General features: G+C 36.5%; 1 protein-coding gene across 3 annotated transcripts in view; it reads left to right on the forward strand.

Moving 5' to 3' along the window:
• CSMD3 (CUB and Sushi multiple domains 3) overlaps positions 1-20,289 on the forward strand; it is a 1,168,908-nt gene that overhangs the window by 971,982 nt on the left and 176,637 nt on the right. For all 3 annotated transcript variants that reach the window (XM_077808852.1, XM_077808853.1, XM_077808854.1), the window contains 2 exons: positions 1,205-1,309; positions 16,799-16,917. In XM_077808852.1, coding sequence (XP_077664978.1) covers positions 1,205-1,309; positions 16,799-16,917 — 224 coding nt within the window. The remainder of the gene's footprint in view (positions 1-1,204; positions 1,310-16,798; positions 16,918-20,289) is intronic.

Here is a 20,289-nt window from a genome sequence, read left to right on the forward strand (position 1 = left end):
ACAGGGCCTTGAATCGTAATGCTGAAAACTTGGAAGATTTTTTAAAATATATTACGAGTGAAATTTAGAGGGCCTCAAAGTACATGCAATATTCCCATGGATGTCATCTCCTACTGCTGTAATGATTCAGTGGTTTCATACATATAGAAAAATAATGGTCTTCGGTTCCAAAAATACACTCCTGTATTTCTATTCTGTTTTTGTTTTTTTTGTTTTTGGGGTTTTTTTTAATGTTACTATTTATTTAGTCCACAGTCCTGCAACGGGGTTTGTGAGGGCACAGATCTTAGAGAAATTTTAATAAATAGTTAACCATCCTATTCCCTGGCTGCCTTCTCCATTAAATTAAATTAAATTAAATTAAATTAAAACATGCATTTCAGCTTAATATAAAGGATGGCCAATTAATATCCACCATTTCCCCAACCTTCAGCCAACCCTCTCATGAAAAGAAAACTCTTAATAGCTGTCACAATGCACAAAATGAAAGAGCACAGAAGTCCAGAACCAAAAGAAGTGTTTCTCTCTGTGTTTCTTGGCAGAAGAGTTTGTGTATCAGATTGATTCATTGTTTTTTCTTTGAAAAAAATCTCCATTATCTCTTAAAGTATGGCTTTTATCTTCTCTAGATCATCCACACCCTTGTTGTACTTTCTTCCATTCCACCCCTTCCTTTTTGTTAAATGTCATCCAGGAACTACTCTATAAGACCACTGTCCTGTCCTCCAAAATCCTCCTCAAACCCATGTGTGCTTTGATATTGACAAGTAATAAGCTGACTAGCAATGGAGATGTGTTAAGAATTGCTTGTTATATTTAATTGTAACTGTTCAGATCATAGTGATTATAGTATTTGCACCTTTCTTTTATGCCACTCTTAATAAATAATACTCCTTTTCCTAATAAAAGTGTGAGTGGGAAACCTGCAGATTAGACCGAATGGCTCTAGTAACTACAGCTTTCTCCTCCAAGCCTGTGACACATTGAGCATGTTATCAAATCTCTAAGAGGAACTGGTATACAACAACTCTCCCACAGTGATGCCCTCTAGCTGAAGCTGGTTATACGGTATATTCGGTGAACTTCTGTGCCTTTTTTATTTACATTTTTCTGGAAGAATATCATATAGCTACTTATGAATAACTCTGGATTTCTGCTTTGAAGCATCGTCATAATGGAATAATATTTTGCTTTCTCTTTTCAGGAACTACAATTCCTCTATTGCTCAACAGCACATCTAACAACTTATACCTAAACTTTCAGTCTGATATTAGTGTTTCAGCTGCTGGGTTTCATCTTGAATATACAGGTAATGCACATACAATAGATTAAGTCAAAGAGTGTGTTGAAAGGTGTTATTTTTCAGACATACATGTATGCTGTGAAGGGGTAAAGTTCAACCTGTTGCACACAATGAGCCAATCACTCATACCTTTGAAGTCAGTGGCAACCTTTGATTCCAATGGAAACAAGACTAGACTTGCAGTCTTTGTCGCTGGGAGTGGCATGTCTAATTCATTTTGTACTTCCCTTATGTTTTCTCATGTGTGAATGCTTTTCTTATTACACCATAGTGAGGAGTAAATACAGGTAAATTTTTGTACATAGCACCCGCACAAAATTTTGAGTCCATAACCCAAGGCAAAAGAGACAAAGAAAGATTAAGTAACTTTTATGCATATTGTTATTCCAGTAATTATAATAACCTTGTATTATTGCGTTCATGGACTAATTAAGAATAATTTACTTAGATACTGCCAATAATTTTAAATATTTTTAAATGTATTATTTGATATAGTGAAAAAAAATTCCATTACGTAGATCTGAAAAGAGAACATTCATTTCTGAAATAATCTAGCTAAAGCACACTAATCTGTTGTGCGATTCCACAACTAGTCAGTGAAGGAACTAAATGCTGTAATTACCTAATCAAATACACAACATTCATTTAAAATAAGATTTCCACATGGAAGAGAAGATTCAGTAGCATAAGCATCATATTCCATCTAAAATCCTATATAGTTATAGAACATCTCTCAATTTAGGGTCTTCAGTGATTGTGGAAAGCCAGAATGTCCATAGCAAAATTAAATGCTCTTGTACTAAAGCTAAGTGCTGTTAATATTGTTATTTTGTTATACTAGTGACTTGTACTACTTCCTCTGCTAATTAAGAACCATCACAACCTTCATCACCTTCTGCTGCAAGTGTAAAGTGTACTTCTTCAATCTTGCCTTCTCTAATATAAACACCTGACAAAGTGTATATATAATTTATTTAAAAAAAAAACACCAAAACAAACCACTTCATTGAACACATATTTTTCCCTGGGAAAAAGATGAAAGAAATTAAAAGCCACATGTGACAGATGTTAGTCATGTTGCTTTATAAATTACTGGAAAGTGTTCAGATATGATGATGAGTATGGTATAAGAACCTGAACAGAATAGAAGAGAATTATCTGAAAAATTCTCATTGTTGATGACAGTAGTAGTAATACAAGTGTCTTCTCATTTCTACTTATTTATAACAATAATTATGACAATATTTTATGATTAAATTGGATTGTCTCAGCCAGTCCTTGCGCAAGAATTCTGACAGTCATTGATAGAGTTCTTTACATTTTTCCTAGGTGCACAATTCCCTGTGCACTAATTGGTTCTGTTGACTAATACGTATAATTACTGATCTTCTGAGCAGTTTTACAGTATGCAAATCCCATACTTGACAATCTGTATTAATTAGTCAGAAGGCAGGGTCTTGCACAATCGCTACATGGTCATTTCTCTATAACTGTACACTTGGTATTGGTTATTGTAATTGTTCTGATCTGGTTAGCTTCTGTACTAAGAATTTTCCAGCTGTTTTCCTTCTGAAAGGGTACCACTTCAGCTTCTCACATCTGTAGAGTGATGAAGAAAAACTCCATAATATAAATAAATCAACAATATATTCAAACAAAATTAAATGAGACTGAACCTGATAAAAGGGAAAGTGTTTTATTTGTTTGTTTGTTTGTTTTAATGGTTAAACTTTTCTGAGCTCCATTATCTCTATTGTCCCCACAGTAACTTTCATAATGTTTATATTGGTTGTTTACAATGGAATACCAGTTCCTCCTTCCAAATATATTTTTGAAATAATATAAAAATATGCATACCTAATCTAAAAGAAAGAGACTTGCCAATAAGAGGAGTTATTGGGAAAGATGCATATGAAGGAGGGAGACTGGGAAATGATGGAGAAAAGGGGGATAAAATGGGGGACTGAAGAGGATGCACCAAATGCTTTTAGGCTTTTATAGTTTATTTTATTTCATTTTAATTCTTAATATTCTATTAAAATGTCATCTTAATAATACCAACCTATTATTATGTCAGCATAATAATAACAATAGAGCTTCCTCTCTTAATGCTGCAGTAAGTGTATCCTGGGCTAATAAACTCTGAATCCAAAATACCTGGGGAGCCTTGGCCTCCATGTATATTCAGCCCAAGACATGGTTATCGTCTTGTAAAAAAGAAGCACTTCTTCTATATATTGCTAACTGTACTGTACCCACTCATGTCTTTGGACAGTACACTATTCAAAATCTTTTTTACTATTTGTTTTGCTTAGTATTGTTTGCCTCTTATAAAATGACACATTATAAAAAGATATACATACATACATACATGTTGTTTTTGTATATAAGATTTAGATGTCATGGTTATCATTCTTGTTTAAAGGGGTGAATTTAATCTAAATCTCAATCGATAAAGACTTACAGGATGTGAATATAATTTTACATGCTTTTTGACAGAAAACACGGTTTCAATGACTTTATAGCTTGTTGAATTAATTTTATGTCATTCTTTGATTAAATTAGAAGTTTGATACAGGTAAGTGCGTTGACATAATATATTTAGTCATCTGCAAACTGATTGACTTAGTATAACATGACATTCTGAATAAAAAAAGTACTATATAAATTCAATATATTATATAATAAAGGGATTAACAAGTGGCTAATTGATTGACCTCATAATGTAATTCTTAATGGACAAGCATGGGGGTAGTGAAGTCTGAAAGGTATTTGTGCTCCACCCATTGCCATTTAGTATTTCTATCAATAACGTAGAAGAAACCATGAAATCATTGCTGATTAACTTTGCAGGTGACACAAAGGTTAATATAGTAGTAAATTAAAATGCAGTACTAAATTAAAATTTCTACAGATCTATCTGGAGAGTTTGGTGTGTGAGACACAATTGTACATTTGTTTTAACTGAGCCAAAAGGCAAAGTCATATATCTAGGAACAAAGGACATAGGCCACACTTACATGATGGGGGACTGTATCCTGGAAAACAATTACTCTGAAAAAAGATTTATGGGTGACACTTTATAATAAATTGAACATGGCCTTCCAGTGGAATACTGTGGATTGGAGTTCGAATGTATTCCTTGGATATATAAAAAGTGAGAAATGAGTGGGGATAGGGAACTGGAATTACTTCTCATTACAATATTGGTGAGGCAGAATACTGTGACAAAGTTTTGATGTCCACAATTTAAACTGGATGTTGAAAAATAGGAGTGTGTTTACAGAGCTCAAACAATGAACTGGTATATAGAAAACACAGCTTACATTGAGAGACTTAAAGAGGTGAAACTATTATTTTATTGAAGAGGAGATTAAGAGATGACTTGATCAAGATCTATAAGTACTTGCAGAAGGAGAAGATAACTGAGGATAGCACTCAATGTATTAGAAAAAGATGAAACAAGATCCAATAACTGGAAGTTGAAGCTAGAAAAATTCAAATGGAAAACAAGGCACAAATTAACCAGAGGAACAGATAACCAAGGGATGTGGTACATTCTCCATCGCTTGGAGATATAGATATCCTCTATTTCATCCACAAGTAATTGGGCTCTGTGTAAGAATTACTGAGTAAAGAGCTATGGCATGTGGTATGGAGGTCAGAATAAATTATCCTTTCTGGCTTTGTAATCTATGAAATTGTATAGATCATATAAGTGAATCATCACTGAGGAAGAAATTAAGCTGTAAAAATTATGACAATTACTCATCAAGTATAATATAAAAATTAAAAATTGAATTAATTGAATTAAACACAAGTGCTTATATTGTTTTAAATGTAGCATATGCATAATCAGCAAATTCAAGAACAAATATGTAGGAGCATAAAAAGATCACAATTTATTCTACAATATATGGAATCTCAGAAAGTGTGTGTGTGTGTGTGTTTGCATGTGAGCACAGTCCTGTATAGCCAGGCAAAATAGTAGAACTTGTGTAATTGAGACTTAAAGACAATAGGAAACATGTTATTCACACACACATACCCCATCACCACCACAAAACAATATTGTTCTGTGCTGCTGGAATACTGTGAGAACCCATTCTCTGTCAGAACAAAGCAATGGTTATCAAGGATGGACCTCTGGATCCTGGTTTATCACATGGATTTGTTTAATCTGACAAGAAGACAAATTCTTCATTACTTCGCTCATGGTTTGGTGGGAGGAGTTGTGGACTGGGAAAAGGCATCTTCAAATATCCCTTCTTATTTTAGCAAGGGATTGAGAGGGGTGATTTGATCAGACCAGCAGAGGAGGTGCCCACTCCCTGGAGTACTGGTTGGAACAAGGCAATGGGGTACCAAGGTTATCCTCCTTGTCTCTCCTGAGTGCTCAGCATGCACATAGCGGGTCTACTTGAGCCTGGGCTTTGGAGAGTAGAGTAGAATCTCCACTTTGCTTGGGCATGCATTGGCCAGTTTAGGAGGCTGAGGGAGCTGATTGGCTCCAGTGAAAGACCCCACCATCACTCCCCATGGTATGAATCCCCAGGCACACAACAGTCATTTTTGCTGCTGGAAGGTGCCCCACTCCCCTGCCTTATAAGTGCTGTATCTGTCAGAGCTGGGTTTCCAGGCTTGTTGTGGGTCTAACCCAATCACCTTTTGGGGTCAGAAAGGAACTTTTTCTTCTGGGCAGTATTGGCAAGGTGGCTTTTCGGTTATTTGTTTGTTTTGTTTTGTTTTTCCACTTTTCTCACTGTGTCTTGGAAGTAGGGGATAATAAGTACAGAGATAACACCCCATCCTTCAACACCTCCCCTCCCCAATGGTATGAGGATCAATATGGTCCTAACGTCTGTCTAGTGTCTTTTGAGCATGGTAAGAGGCTTTACAGTTCCAGTTTCTGTGGTAAACCTGAACACATGACCCACAAGCACTGGGAGATCCTATTAGGCCGTGAGGTGAGGGGAAATTTTAAATCTTCTCAGACTGAGCCGCCATTATCTGTCCCCTTGTATTCCTTCATGGTGGAAAGGTGGAGGGATTCTGCAGGGGCTGAATCATGAATTTGATAGCAGAATGTTGGCAAAGGAAACCAAGCCTCATTCTTTGTTTGCATTGCATTAAGACAAGATGGTAAGTGGTTTGTTTGTAATTCATTAGCGTGTCAGACATTTGTGTTGCATGTTCCAAGTAAATTAGATCAGGTTATTTTAGTTTATTTTAGCACTAGTTCTTCTTCCATATTTACACTGTCACTGCATAGAAACAGATATGAAGAAAATTAGGATACGAGGAAGCCTACTTTAAATATGCTGATACAATATAATTGGCATTTTCTTTCAATGTGTTCATTTGTATTGTTTTTCATTGGAAGAAAACCTTCTTAACATTTGGAGGTAACAGGCACCCATATTATATATTCCTCTACAATTTATTTGTTGATCAAAAATTGGCACATTCCCAACCACCAGTCCAGGTACTGAACCTGGTACTAATTACACTTCCCTATGCCAACATGCCACTGAAACATCAGGGCAGATTTAGCATCACCTTCTCTCAGGATTGTCCACTTGAGAGAATCAGCTTTAATTTTCAGTCAGGATTCCATAAGAGCCTACAGTGGAGTCTGCTAAAGGCATGTGCTGATTTAGCACGCACCAGCCCCCCTCTGATCATATACCCCCCAGCTTCCTTGACCATATACCACACCTGGCCAGAATTTCCTGCTTTGCACCTTTAGTTGCTAGGCAGTTGCAGCTACTTTTTGATTGCCACACTCTTGGCCATAGCAGCAGTGGTGCTGAGGCAACGTCCAGGGTGCCAGGGTTGGGGGGCACCGGGATTAGGGTGCTATTTTTGTTGTTAGCGACAAAAGGGCCAGGGTATAGTGCCACAATTCTCCCCCATGCAGGTCAGATGGTCTTTGATTATTACTATTTCAGATATTTTGTAAGTGGATTAATTTTTTACGAACCTCCTAGAATGTTCTGAACCTTTGTGGAATTTTGTGGCACTTCCAGATTTTCTGAGAATTCATTTTCCTTGAACCTCCTAAAATGTTGTCAGCCATGCCCTTGTAGGTATATGAGGGGGTGGGGCATCACCAGTCAGTTAGTGAGATATAAAAACAAACCGTAGTGAAGTTGGAGCCCAGGTGCAATATTGTAAACCTTCTTTTACTGTGTAATTGTGAAAGTGTACTTGTGTTTTAAGAGGTGAAGAGTGTAAGTAGCAACTAATAAAGGACATATTTAATGAGACACCAGAGATATCTATCAAACACCTATCTAAACAACAATATAAAAGAAATATTGTTAGTTCTTCTGCCATGCTTTTGCCGTCGTGACTGCTACTACTTTGATGAGAAGCTGCCTTGATTATGTTGTGGTCTACAGAGGTGCCATCACTGCTGACAAAGAAATGGCAGAAAAAGCATATTAATTGGAAGAAGAGACAGTTTGGTAACGAGGATAGAGATGAAGTGATGAGAAGCTCGGAAGAAAAATTCAAGAGGGAGGGTTTTTTGCTCACTCATTGACACTGCTTGAGTGTCCATTGAAGAAAAGTTCGAACAAATGAAGGACCACAAAAAGACTTGGGCAGTTGTCTGACCTTAGTAAGACAGGAAAACACTCGTGAACAATTGGTACAGACCTTCAGTAGATATTGACACATGGAGAATGTTCGGATGTTAATGATAATGTCTATGTCGAACTGGACAACATCCATCACATTTTGCCACATGGGAAGCACTCTCCACTCCAAGTTCTCCAATTCACTCACAATGTAGAGCTGAAGGACGCTATTCCTAATGTATGGATAGCTTTGAGGATTCCACTCACGCTGCCGGTTACAGTTGCAAGTAGAACTTTTTGAATCTCAGGTTCATTAAAACATATCTTTGATCGACGATGGCAGATGAGAGATTGACATCGCTTTCTGTTTTATGGCTTGAAAATGCCATTGGCCAGTCTTTGGATCTCTGTGACACTGTGTTTCGGTTTGCGACCTTTTGAACTAAAGGACTAGTTCTTTAGGCTGTCACCTACTGTAACACTATTTAATACTGCCCCCCCCCCCCAGTGTTGATGCACAGTTCAATTTCTTGATGTTAGTACATTTCAGTTATTCTTAAAATTAAAAAGTTTCTATAGGCTTAGAGGAAACATTTTTTTATTTGCTTATATATGGCATGAATAAATACAGATTTACAGATCCTAGAGTACAAATTTATTGTCTTATATGACAGGGATAAATCATACATGCAAATTGTGCATCAAATGCATGAAATGGGGTACAAATCCAATAAAAAAATAAGGTATTCAAAAGTTTATCAAGTGGGGGAGGGTGAAGATGTCCCTCGCCTCGGGTGCCATTTGGTCTAAGAACGGCCCTGAATAGAAGCATGTGCATTATTCAATATAGTGTATATCATTTAGACCCATCTTTCATAATATAGAGTAGACAAGTCTATGGGAAAATACTTTCCCTTGTCATAGTGATTATTTTTCATTTCAAATGGGAATTTTCAAGAGCAACGCTTCCCTCTGTTTCAATCCAAATACATCCTTCATTAATAGTTATTTTGTACACTTCCCTGTCCTGAGTGACAATGTTTGAATTACTGAGAAATCCAGATGTGCTTCTTCATGTAACTAGCCAAGGCGAACTGGCACTTATTTTTACAAAATAGTTTAGACTGGGTGTAATGACGCATCTGCTTTGCATCAAGGTATTGAACATATATACCCAAAACCGGAATAGGGCTCTTTTCTCATCATTACTCTTTTTCCTGTGTGTGTTTACTTGTATATAGTAAGTATTACTTAAGTATTTTTAATAGGCATAATTAAGGCTACGATTTGGTCACGGAGGTCGTGGAAGTCACCTCTGTGACTTCAGCCCTCGGCCGCTGGGAGCTGCAAGGTACCGTCACCTCCTGTGGTGGAATCCCGTGACTGCGGGCAGCCTGGGGGGAATCCCACGGCAGCTTCGCAGGCGCTGTGGCTGAGGGCAGCGGGGAGGAATCCCCTGGCAGCTCCCCAGCCACCGGGGCCCCAGGACGCAGCGGGGGTATCCCCCAACAGCTCCCCAGCCGCTGGGACCACGGGTGGAGGGGAGGAATCCCCCAGGAACTCCCCAGCCTCCAGGGCGGGGGGGATCCCCTAGCAGCTCCCCAGCCACCACAAAAGGGGGGTCCCACCCAGCTCCCAGTCACTGGGCAGGGGCCGCAGCTCTCAGCCACAGCAGGGCAGGGTGCTGAACACTCCTCCCTCCCTGTTTTGTCATGGACATTTTTAGTAAAATTCAGGGACAGGTCACAGCGTGCGTGAATTTTTGTTAATGCCTGTGACCTGTCCGTGACTTTTACTAAAAATGTCCATGACAGAATCATAACCTTAAGCATAATGCATGAACTATGAACTACCCTAAATATGTAAACACACTGAGTTGACTCAAGTCTCTCAAAATTTAATGTAACAGAGTGTTTTGTAATGGTTAAATACAGTTTGTGTATTGATTCTTACTCTATAGAGTTTTAGGCTTACTGTAAATTGTTGTCTTTACTCCTTCTACTAATTAGGTAATGGATTACTATTAATAGTATTTTGAGATTAATTGGGTGCCCATCAATATTAATTGTCTCATACCTATTTTCTGCCTATGCAACACTTATTTCAATTTAGCAATGAATACAAGCTGCCAACATACATTTAAAAAGCAACTCCTGCACAATCATATATTTAGTATCTGACATCATTTTAACATCATTAGCTGACAAGAACATCCATAAAAATAAAGAGGACTAAAAATTAAAAAGTGAATTATTACTTTTAAGACTTCTGTATTTGAACTGTACTTTATCCACAACTTCCTTTGTGGTGTTTCATTTTTAGAGCAAATTATTAATGCAAAAAGGTATTTGTGAACATTTGGGGGAAAGGGGCATGAAAGAACCAGACATTTGCTTCCATGGTTTTCACAACCCTTTCCCTTTATCATTCGTATTAGTAAGTTAAGTGTGTGGGTTTTTTTGTTTTTCTTTTTTTAATCACAAGTATTCGAGATGCAAAAGTCTTGAAAAAATACTCTTGTACTGAACTGACCATGTTGAAATCCTTTTTGATTCTGATTCTCTTGTTTATTAATGTTTTGAATATCCAATTAAGAAGCAGAAACAACTTAGGGAACCAGTCATGCACTGTGAATAGTGAATAGTCAAAATACACAGTATGTGAACACCCTATACCATCAGCATTCATAACCATCATGATAGTTTCCAGGACTTGTGCTAAGTCCCCTATTAATAATAAGAAGGCTGGTCAATGTCATGCTCCAGGTTACTATAGGTCAGTGCAAAATTCAAAACTATACTACTGTACTTTTACCTCTGTATTTCCTTAGGACCAAAAAACCCCTCTCTCCAGTCTTAGGCTATGTTTACACTACAAGCCATGGGTATGATTCCCCTGCTCGTGTACACATACTCACACTATCTCTCATCAAGGTTGCACAAGTACAAATAGCACTGTAGCCACAGTACCACAGGTAGTGGCAGTAAATGCATGGCTGGGCTGAGCCGGGCCGAGTGCATACCCACCAGTTTTCAGGTGTTTGTGCTTGGCCTGTCTCAGTTGTGCCACCACTGCCATAACCAGTGCTACAGTAGCTACTGTTTATACTCAGGCTAACTTGATGAGAGCTAGTGCGAGTATGGGTACATGAGCAGGGGAATCACACCCCTCGCTTGTAGCATAGGCATAGCCTTAGTTAGCGGGTGCGAAGGGTGTGTTTGGTGTCAGAGCTTTGGAAAGGTCCATGGGACTAAGTGTGGTACAGGCAAAGAATTTTGACAAAGTCAGAATCCTCTAAATATTTTGTCCAAAACTTGGATAAACCTAACTCTCACTTCTTTTGAGGTTCCAAAACATTGGGTTAACTTTTGTTTTATATAATATCTCATTTTTTAAAAATAAAGCTGTTTATTTAGGATATTTGAACAGGTTTACAAAACCTTTCCATATAAATATCAGAGACAAAACGAAAATTGTTACAACAATCAGTTTTTGTTCAGAGAAACATACAGAGATGTAATAATTAAATCTCTCTACTTAACAGGGTATTTCCATATTACAGAGTGAACATATTTACACTAGCCAGGATGTGCTGTTTCTGATGATTTTATTAAATTAAGTGAAATATTTGATTCACATATTTAAAAAACCAGGCACATGTATCAAATGTTCATATTAAAAAAAAGTTGGACAGGTATGCTGTTATTTTTTGCAAGTAAATGTACTTTATCTGAGTATTGAATTAATGATAACCAAATATCTAAGTATCTAGTTGTGCTCTGCATATTTTGCTGACTACAAAATCGGAATGTTATTTTTTCCATAACAACTACCTCCCATATTGTTTTGAACCATTCCTCCAGAGTTGGCTCTGCTCTTCTAGATTCTGTCTGGAAGCAAAATTGCCAGAATACTTTGAGACAGGCTATCCTTGTGATGTTTGCATCTGATATAGATGCACACTTCAACTCTATTCATTGCCACCATTATGGGGTAGAAAGGGGTAATTTGAATTGCTAGGTACCAAGTAATGTTATTTTAAAATTAATAAAGGTATTATGAGAGATAAGGTGGGTGAGGTAATATATTTTATTGGACCAGGTTCTGTTGGTGTGAGAGACAAGCTATTGAGCTTATACATAACTCTTCTTCAGAGCTCTTGGAGTTTGTCTCAAGGTCCCTAGAGTTACCATTTATTTGTTATAGAAATTAAAGTTCAATTACTTATGTTGTACAAAGCACAAATTTAATATCACATGTATTGTTTGATCATAGCACAAAAGAAAATAGTATGAAGTTAAAGCAAGGTAAAGTTTAAAATGCAGCTTTTCTGAGTTGGTCCATTAAAAAAGATTCTCACGCACCTTTTCTCTCTAACATCCTGGGACCAACATGGCTACAACTATATTGCATGATAAATACAAAGGCACACAAAAGTTTAATGACCAAAACAAACAAACACAAAATAATTGTATTCATATAATTTTGCATCAGTATGGAGGGTCTGTCCACCTCATATGCTCCAGTATATCTTTTAATTAGATGTTTTCTATGATAACTTATTTTCTCTTGAAGATATTCATTTTAATAATTAAGTCAGCGGCCATATACTGTACAATTTCATTGTAACCAGCAGCATAGACATAAGTGGTTGCAATTCTAGAGAGAAATGACTTAGCTGTGAATTTTTGATCTTTATCTGGCAATTTCCACTGTTTTTCTTAGTTTCTATATTTCAAATCCTGTTCCCTTTAAAGTCAGTGGTGCCAGGATTTCACCCTATATTGCATATGTATACTGTGTACCTTTCATGTAAATGACTTCTATGGAATATTTATAGTCTATACAGAGGAGTACACAATATTAAAAGATGCTATACATTTGTATCTGAAATGTTTAAAATGTTTTATATTAAATTATATGATTTGAGAAGGGGTTAAGGTTACACATGTAACTTTAACTTTTACATTTTCTGACATTCGAATATTTCAGCAGACCACCTTGACATTATTTTAACAAAGTTTTCTCTATGGAATTGTATATGTAATTTTGAGTCATGTTACATAAATATTACTATGTACACAAGAGATCTAACCCATCTGTTTGTGAAATTATGGTGCCTTAAAAAGTCATACAATGAAATTAAGCCAAGATGTGTGTGTTTATCAGCCGGTTAAGGCATTCATGGAATTATTCAACACACAATTGTTTTAATCCAACATGTCATTTGGTTTATTTTTCAAAGAAATTTCCCCTCTGTATTGAGGCTGTTGTCCTTTTGTTGTTTTGGAGGGAGGAATAATTTGCCCTGTGCTGTATAATGAGAGGTTTTTACCAGAGTTTTAGTTGTTAGAGCTTTTTGTTTGCTTTCCAGGTTTGTGTAGCATGGGATATATTGTCTTTTGATTTAGTAAGGGTGCAGTTAAATAAATTCTGTGCATGATTTGAACAAGCGGAAACTTTTAATAGTTCAAGTAATTAATATAGCATAATCAATTCCTATGTGTTCCCTCATCATATGATTCACTCTTAGTTAGGGAGTCTGTGTAAGGAACAAAAGTGGGGCATAAGTTAAACTGTTTATTTACAAACTGTCTTTTTATTAAGTGAGAGAAGGCAAAGCAGCCTGGCTGCCTCCATGTTTTAGGCTATCTGTTAACTGTGGACATTTTATTACTGCTGAATGTTCAGAAGAAAAAAAAAGGAGCCATGTTAACAGTGCACATATACCAATAAAATAAAGGTTAAAAACTGCCTCCATCCAATTTCCTCAGCTCAGCAATCTGAAAGTTAATGGAGTTTTCACTGCATGAAATGTGTTGGAAAGTACTCTTTTTATTTTTAACTGGCATTTCTGAACCTACTCTGTATTATTTTTCAAGGGAACATTTGTGACCCTGGCTTCATAGGAACCTTTTGTAAGAGACTGCAAACAAGTTTTCAGCTTACTTTAATACTGGCTTAACAATCAAAAGGAAAGTTGTCATGTTTAATATTTAAACAAAATGTTCAGTTTTTAAACATGGAAGTTCTTTTTTATGATTACTAAACCAGTATAAAAATTATTTCAAGAGATTTGTATCCCAGAAGGAACTTCGCGGCTAAACATCGGGTAGCAAGAAATATTTGAGTTTTGTGAAAAATGCCTATATTTGACCAGATGTAGTAGTGATAATAACAAATAATAAATAATTATTAATCTTTTCTTTTATCCATCCATAAATATAACATCAGTGTTTCTAACAGTTGCAGTTCTACTAGTGATATATTTAAATAGTTTGGAACCAGGAATCAATTCGTACAGATATGTAAATGTTTTTTTATCAGTAATTCTTGTAAATGTTCTTCAGTGGACTGACAGTTTAATTCACAGGCTGTTTAACAGTATTTGTGTGTGTGTGAGAGAGAGAGAGTGTGTAAAAGAGAGAGAGATGGTGGGGTGTGTTAATATAGTTTATTGAAGCTTTTTAAAATAATAGAATAAGTATTTGACCAAACCTCATTGATGCAGTGTAGTCTTCATGGGGTAGTGGGATATATATCAGAAGAAAACAGGTTGGATCACTTTTCCAGGATTCTAGGGAGGTGGTATATCCGTAAGTGTTATCATAAGTTTAGGTGTTATCATACCTTATTTGACTGGGGAGCATTGTGTGACATGAAAAGATTTCCTGTGCCCCGGAATTAAAATTCGACTGACAAAATAATAGTAAAGGATTGTACTGGAGGATGTTAGAGCAGGTGACCTAATAGTGGAGGTCTTGTCGCATGGAATAGTCAGTAGTGGACCCAGTGAACTAATTTCTATAATTCTATACTTAGTAACAAAAACTCAAACCCAGATAATGAGAAGGATTATTTTTGCAGTTATGATGTATTATTATATCAGAACAGTAAATAAAGTCATGAAATAAAAAGCCATTTCTTAAGTTTCATTACTATATATATCTTTTTTTTTTTTAAGTCTAGTACTGATATCACACATTCTTAGATTTCACCAACCAAGTAATGAGTGTAAACTCTTCAGGCACCATAAGAGGTCATTTATCCTCAAGTAATTTATTGCCTAAGTTAACATTGACCAGAAGTGGTTACCCTCAGTGATGTGTTTGGGGGCCTATGTTAATTATGTCCAGTTCCTGATGATCAGATGTCCACAACACAAAACAGACATCATGGTTGGTAGTCTTAGTAAAGAGAACAATGTCTTGAATAGGCATTTGAAGTGGTTTATCCAAGTTAGGTTTGAGGTATGTTTGTGTAGTGTGAAGCTTGCATTGCTGTTGTCTTATATTTTACCTGTTACATGGATAACCAGTCTTCAGGCTCCAGCAATATTAATCTAGTAATCTTTTTTCTAGCAATATAAGTGCATTTACAAAGTGATATACTACAGCCTACTTTTTTAGGATAAGAATTAGTGTGTCAATTCTTTGTTAAAAAATCATCATCTTAGTTCCTAAATAGCAGACATTTAAGTTGGATTTTTGTGTTTCTGTTTTGGTGTTATCAATCAAACTAACTGATGCTGTTATAATATTAAGCTGATGACACTTCTTAGTGATATGCAAAATATGTCTCATAAAGGACCTAATTTATATGACATATTTTGTATACCACTAAGAACTTTATCAGCTTTCAATTTTCATATACTATATACATGCACTTTTTTTAAAGGGTAAACTAAATTTTCTCTGAAAATTCTAGATGAAACACTTCCAGATGAAGCAATCAGTCACTTTAATATGTTTTCAGACATACAAATGCCAATGATGCCAATATTTTGACAAGGAAATCCCACAAAATTCCCCCCTTAGCATGCATACCAGGAGCATATGTCTATAGTCCCTGATGTAGCAAAGCACTTGATTGTATTCCTAACTTTAAGCCTGTTAGTAGTCAGTAGAATTACTCATGCTTAATTTTAAGAACATGCTTAACTACTTTCTGGATTGATGCTATGAAGAAGGTCTGTGGAGGCCATTTCTTTTTCCCTCATGACAGTATAAAGACATATCAGTTCTTGCCAAACATACTTTCTATTACATGCCAACTTTGTGCCTACTTTCTAATCGCACAAAACCGAACACCCTTGCCCTGTCCCTTCTCTGAGGCCCCACCCCGCACACTCCATCCCCCCTCCCTGTGTTGCTCGCTCTCCCCCACCCTCACTCACTCGCTCATTTTCACCGGGCTGGGGAGGGTCCCTTTTTGACTGGGTGTTCCAGTTGAAGACGGGACACCTGGCAACCCTAATTTACATCTATATTGGAAATATCTATACTGGTGTTCAGTGCATCTCCTTTTATCTGTCTCTTCTTTAAATAGTCCCAGTCTTATCAGCCTTTCATAGAGAAGTTGTTGCAATCATTCTCAGTACCCATCTTAAAACACCCATCTATTTCTGCTATATCCTATTGTAAAATGAGAGTATTCACTACAGTGGTGCTGTATTATTTTCTGAAGTATTTGGATATAATGGGGAAAATGTTTAACATGAGATGATAGCTTCTGTTTAGTTAAGGTTTGCTTAAATATGACATGTCATGAAAGTCTGCATGGTTGAATAAAAATTACCGAACACTGAACTAGAGGAATGGGGCAAGAACCTGTATAGAAATGTCCTCCTCACTGTGGGGTTTTTTAACACCTCACATTTTGTGCAATCTGCTTCACTCCAAAAGACAGAGATTTTTGTTTTCAGAAGTATTTTGTATGAGCCACAAGAATAAGTCATTGCTGAAATTTGTATACATACAGGTTGGCATAATTTTAACAGTGGGCTCCTGGAGGCACCTGAGAGCCACCTCACACTTGCCGATACGCAGCATCAGCCAATATTCAGAGCATTTTATAATTGAAAACAGATGAAGTTTACATTCTAATTGCTAAACTTTTCAACTTTTCACAGCTATAGGTTTGGACTCTTGCCCTGAACCACAGACCCCTAGCAATGGAATTAAAATTGGAGATAGATACATGGTTGGAGATGTGGTCTCTTTCCACTGTGATCAGGGATATTCCCTTCAGGTAGGTCAATTTTACAGTTTCAAAATCTGTCTTTCACTTCAATATTTTTTTATGTCCAAGTTCTTCTATATCAACTCCACACTGAAAATGTCATCATAATAGAATGGATGATGGCTTTGCAGGGCTGATAAGTCTCTTTGTGTCAAATATAAGATCTACCACTATCCAACTGTCCTCCAAAAAGTGTTGATCTCTATTTTCTCTTCCTGTTGTTATTATTTACTATTGATGCCCTTGGTGTGCATAAGTCTTAACAGATGTCATATGTCTTGGTCTCAGCCCTGATAATCTGATAATCTAAGTTAAATAAATAAAATGATGAATAATAGATCATGAAATCTAGGAGGAAAATGAAAAGAATTTGAAGAGGAGAAAAAACAGTAAACAAACAATGGGAAGGGAATTCTGCCACTGGGAGATCATTTTTTTCCAGGAAAGCAGATTATACATATGGTTTTATTTCAGATGTTTCCTGTTTGTTACTTTTTCTACTATTTTAACCCAAAGGAAAGTTTCAAAAATGGGTAGTTTTTTTTTTTTTTCAAAACAAGCTATTCCATGGTACTAAATAAGATAGGTCTGGAGGCAATTTAGTGAGCATGAATTACAATTAGTTTTGTAAGGAATATTTTATGTATTTGAGTCTCCTCAGATGTGCATCCAATAGGAAACTGTCTGCCCACGTCAGAGGTTTGGATTTTTTTTCAGACTTCTTTCAGCTAAACCAGAAAACCAAATGCAAAACCTAGTACTGTGTGGATTTGTGTCACTCTTTGAAGAACAAAGGATCCAACTGATAGATTATTTTCCTCTAAAAACATATTAGTTTTTCATCAGACTCTATAGTTAATAGTCTTTGTTTTATTTAGTGGCGTAGACATGATGCTCCCAGGATATTAGAGAGACAAGGAGGGTGAGATATTATCTTTTATTGGACCAATTTCTGTTAGTATAAGCTACAAAGCTGGTCTCTGTTGCCATCACAAGTTGGTCCAAAAAAACGTTTTACCTCACCCATTGTGTCTTCACTTTATTTAACTCTCTCAGAGCATAAAAGAGAGAGAACACAACAGAATGTAAATTACTTATAGAAAATGTATTGTTAACTTTCTTAGCTAATGACATGCATCATGAAGCAAAAAGCTTTCTTGATGTGATGTAATAATACATAAGTTATTAACTAGTTCTTGACACCTTATGAGCAAAAGTAAAGACTCATTTCTTTGCCTTTCCTTTTCTCAATAACATCCGTCTAGCCTTCTATATTCCGCTACCGCATAAAATGCACACAAAAAATTCTGTCATCAGACCCAGATTCTGTGCATTAGAGGGAAGGGTGTCAAACACAAATCATTCCAACACCTGCTTCACACAATTCTGTTAGGACCCACATTGTATGGTGATGGATGGATTATCAAAAGAACCTAAAATTTTGTAGATCCTACAGTAAAATAATGCAATGGATATTATAAACTGAGAGATCATTATTAATAATAGTGTGTCTCTTGATCATACAAATGGCAGCAAAGCTTTTTCACCCTGTCATGTCAACCACATTTTATTTATTCTTCACTTCAAGCCAAACCTAGTCCCAAGCACCAGTGCTGAATCCAAACACTTTATTGGGGATCTCTGTACAGGAAAAGGAGTCAAGAATTCTTCTTCACAAGGGTGTTAAGCTTAAAAGAACACTTCCAGCACCTACCGTGCAAGGAGTCTCCCTTGGGCTGGGGACAGAGGATGGATATAACTCTTTGGCTACAATTACACTTGGAGCTGGGCGATGTGATTCACAGCTCATGTAGACATACATGGTTTACTCTCTGGCTTTGGTTATGTAAGTGGTTGCTGTGGAGTTCCTTGCTCCCTCTGCTTAGCAACAGGAGGTAGCATGAGTGACAACAATGGAAAGTATGTACGCTCAGGATGGCAGAGCTTTTTGCAACAGGAATGTTTGTTTTCCCTCCTTGCCTTTATATTCCTTACTCATCCTCACTCAGTTCTGCAAACTGCTATTTGGATTTGGGACTTCTGTCCTCATCCTTCCTCATCCTCCCCCCTAAGCCATGGGATCATCTTAGTGCTGTGACTTCCCTATCTTTCAAGATTAGCTGATGGGGCCTCTGCCGCTCCTAATGCTTTTCTTGCAGCTTTGACTGTGAACTTCTGGAGGTCTCAGTTTATTCCTCATGTTGCCTAGAAAAGGAAGGCAGCATGAGGATGATTGTAGGAGGCTGCCATTAAGGAGCAACCAAACAATTATTTCTGTGTATTTTCACCTTTGTTTTATTTCATACAAAAATACTGGAGTGTGAACAGATGAGTCACACTGAACATGTGAAAAAAAAACAAATGTAATAATTAACAGCATAGACCATGCAAACACACACACACACACAATCCTATTGGACTCTTTTGCCATCACATACAATTTGATATTGTGACTTCGGTTTTGTGTCAACCCTGAGCTGATAGCATGCAGTAAGATGGAAATGCTTTTTTTCTCTGCTAGGAGAGAAGATAAGTGGGCTGCAGACTAATTAATAAATTGCCTTAAATTACTGATTGTGGGCTTTACAAATACTCAGTTCCTACAGATACTGTAGGCTTTGAACTGCAATACAGCTTTAAGAATAAAAGCAGCTCATTTCAAATCAAGGTTGCACAAATAGTTCTAACAAGAACATCTTGAAATATACACTCTATAATTTTCCAACAGAGGCCAGATGCATTATAGTTCTTTTAACTTTCTGTTTGATACCCCATCCCAGACATTCATGATTACATGAGAGATGCTGAGCCACATAGTGGCTGTCTCTGGGTGTGTCTTGGAACCATCTTGATTTGGATTGTCTTGATATACCAAAGGAGCCATTTTGGAACATTTATGGCACATATTTTGTTGTAAAAGAGCACTGCTTCTTATAGAGAACAGTACTGAAACTCTAATGTTTTAATTTCTGGACACTTAAACCGACTTGTTTTTCTGTCAAGAGTGGCTTAATCCTTTAGAATACATTTTTCTTGACCTAAATGTAAATATCTTTGCCAAATCTGCTAAAGCATTAGTATTGGAATATACTAATAATTAAACAATACTGAATTGCTTTAGTTGGGTTTAGAACTTGATTTTTTAAACTTTACAGTATGATTCAGCTCATCAAAATGTTATGGCTAGTAACACAGAATTCAAACTTGTATTCTTAGTACCAGCAATAAAATTACAAACCATGGAACCATTTTGTTAAAGGGGTGGGTAGTCACACAAGTAAGGATTACATGGTCCGGTAAAGTACAAACTACAAAAGTAAAAATAGAGTTAAACATTTTATAAGCTCTTCCTTTTTATTTATATTGATGTTGTCAATGAGT

This window comes from Eretmochelys imbricata, chromosome 2, assembly GCF_965152235.1.
Source record: "Eretmochelys imbricata isolate rEreImb1 chromosome 2, rEreImb1.hap1, whole genome shotgun sequence".
NCBI lineage: Eukaryota > Metazoa > Chordata > Testudines > Cheloniidae > Eretmochelys > Eretmochelys imbricata.